The sequence below is a fragment of the Oenanthe melanoleuca genome, chromosome 1 (assembly GCF_029582105.1).
Source record: "Oenanthe melanoleuca isolate GR-GAL-2019-014 chromosome 1, OMel1.0, whole genome shotgun sequence".
Lineage (NCBI taxonomy): Eukaryota > Metazoa > Chordata > Aves > Passeriformes > Muscicapidae > Oenanthe > Oenanthe melanoleuca.
This window is the reverse complement of record NC_079333.1, coordinates 110,998,566-111,001,338: the sequence shown is the minus strand read 5'-3', so window position 1 is coordinate 111,001,338 and position 2,773 is coordinate 110,998,566. Positions and strand designations below refer to the sequence as shown.

Below are 2,773 nucleotides of genomic sequence, written 5' to 3'. Positions count from 1 at the left end.
TTTGTCTACATCTAGAAAAAAATGATATTTACCTTGTAAACATTTACAAGACTGCATTCAAAAAATTCTTTCAGAGTTGTTGAGAAGTACAAGGACAGAGGTACAAAATACTAAACTTGCAAACCATGCCAATTCACCAAACTACCACACACAAACAGTACACACTCCCTTTCTAGCTCCTTTCCCCTTCAGAGTTACTTTAAGTAATAAAACAACACATCTTTCAAAAAATGACCAACCGTGCTAGTCAGGACAGAGGTCCAGTGGGAACACAGCTCTTTCCAATTAATATCGTAGTCATGGAATGGTTTGGGCTGGAGGAACCTCAAATCCCATCCAGTTCCATCCTCTGCCATGGCAGGGACGCCTTCCAGTGTCCAGGCTGCTCCAGCCCCAGTGTCCAGCCTGGCCTTGGGCACTGCCAGGGATCCAGGGGCAGCCACAGCTGCTCTGGGCACCCTGTGCCAGGGCCTCCTTATTCTCATATGGAAAAATCTCCTCCTAATACTTGACCTAACCTTGCCCTCTGGCAGTGAAAAACCATTCCCTTGAAGAAGGGAGGAGAGGATGATTATGGGAATTACCACCCTGTCAGCCTCACTTCCATGCTGGGAAAATCACTGAACAGATCCTCCCTGAAGTTCGGCTGAGGCACATGGAGGACAGGGATGTGATTAGGGACAACCAGCACAGCTTCACAAAGGGAAAGTCCTGTCTGACCTGTGGTGGACTGACTACACCAGTGGGCAAGGGAAGAGCTACAGATGGCATTTATCTGGACTTCTGTAAAGTATCTGACACAGTGCCCCCACAACATCTTTCTCTCCAAACTGGAGAGAAGAATTTGACAGGGTCACTGTCAGGTGCATTAGCAGTTGTTTGGGTGGTCACATCCAGAGGGGAACGGTCAAAAGCTCAGAGTCCTGATGGACATCAGTGATCAGTGGTGTTCCTCGGGACTCTGTATTGGGACCAGTGTTACTTAAGAGTTTCATTAATGAATCAGTGTTACTCAATATCTTTGTTAATGAAGAAGGATCAAGTGCACCCTCAGCAGGTTTGCAGGTGACACCTCTAAAGGACAGGGCCATCCAGAGGAATCTGGACCAGCTCCAGAAGTGCCCATGGGAATCTCGTGAGGTTCAACAAAGCCAAGGGCAGCACTTGAGCTGGGATAACCCTGGGATCAATCCAGACTGGGATGAGCAGATGGAGCTGATGGACGTGCCCAGCCCAGAGCCCCCTGTGCCCACTGTGGGATCAGGAGAGGGATTGAGGTTGGGATTGGGATTGTGCCCCTGAGCCCCCCCAGGTGTGACCCCACCTGCAGAGCTGCCCCAGCCCTGTCCCAGCCCAGGGAGGAGCTGGAGCTGCTGCAGAGCCCAGAGGAGGCAGCAGGATGAGCAGAGGGATGGAGCAGCTCTGCTGGGAGGAAAGGCTGGCACAACTGGGATTGCTCACCTGGAGAGACTTCAGGTGACCTAATCATGACCTTCCAGTACCTGGAAGTATAGTAAAGGTGGTGGAAGACTATTGACAAAAGCCTGGAGTGACAGGACAATGGACAGTGGGTTCAAAATGAGGGAGAAAAGAGTCAGATTATATCTTAGGAAAAAATTCTCCCCTGTGAAGGAGGTGAGGCCCTGGCACATGTTGCCCAGGGAAGCTGTCCCATTCCTGGAAGTGTCTTAGGTCAGGCTTGACAGGGCTTGGAGCAATCTGGGATAGTGGAAGATGTCCCTGCTCATGTCAGGGTGTTTGGAACAAGATGATCTACAAGGGTCCCTTCCAACCCAAACCATTCTAAGACTCCCCTGTGTCCTGTCCCTGCAGCCCTTGGCAATTGTCTCTCTCCATGTTTCCTGCAGCTCCTTCAGGCCCTGCAAGGCCACCCTGAGCTCAGCCCAAAGCTTCTCCTGTGCAGGTGAACAATCCCAGCTGTGCCAGCCTTTCCTCCCAGCAGAGCTGCTCCATCCCTCTGCTCATCCTGCTGCTCCTCTGGGCTCTGCAGCAGCTCCAGCTCCTCCCTGGGCTGGGACAGGGCTGGGGCAGCTCTGCAGGTGGGGTCACACCTGAGATGGGCTGGATGTCCCTCCACCCACACTCAGAAGGGCAGCACATTCTAACAGGAGGCTGGAGATGTGCTTTCAAACCCCCAGCGCTGCATATGGAAGGTAAACCATTTACCAAGCAAATTATCAAAGACCTGACCAGCCACTCTCCTCTGCTGTGCTTTAACCCCTGAATGAGTTCAGTGTTGCTGCTATGTCAAAAATTCTCTGTGCATTTACTGACCACGTTACTCACTAGAGTCTAACAAATCTGGGAGAAGAGCATCTACGTGCCCAACCCCAAACCCACTTTAAGGCACTGCAGGCTGGAACAGCTGCTGGTAAAGGCAGGACTGCAGCTGCCACAAGCCACTGCAAAGCTGCATGCTCCTCCTAGAGCATTTGCTTCCAACAGGAAAGTAACAAATTCAGATGACTGAGGGGACAACCAAATGATTGATGGAGAAGGCAAAGAGGGAGACTGGGGTTTCCATCACCACCTTTTAATTCTGGACCTCAGTTCCCTGTGGATTTACCCTTTGTTAGGTTCTTGACCTACTGCAGACCTAGTGCCACGTTTTCAGGAGAAAGGCACTTCATTAAAGGCAATTTGCTGGGATTTCTGTGAAATATGAGCTGTACACTGGAGTCTGCTTGCATGTTCCTTTCAATGACTCTATTTATACAGGCCAGGGCAGCAACACAGACCCTCCAATTAGAAT

The 2,773-nt window shown here is 50.8% G+C and overlaps 1 protein-coding gene across 1 annotated transcript in view; it reads right to left on the bottom strand.

The window, feature by feature from the left end:
* Positions 1–1,481: 1,481 nt before the first annotated feature.
* The window catches only part of GART (phosphoribosylglycinamide formyltransferase, phosphoribosylglycinamide synthetase, phosphoribosylaminoimidazole synthetase), a 15,821-nt gene continuing 14,529 nt past the window's right edge, over positions 1,482–2,773 (bottom strand). Inside the window, 1 exon segment of the mRNA XM_056492086.1 lies at positions 1,482–1,544. Within this exon segment, the coding sequence (XP_056348061.1) occupies positions 1,482–1,544 (63 nt within the window).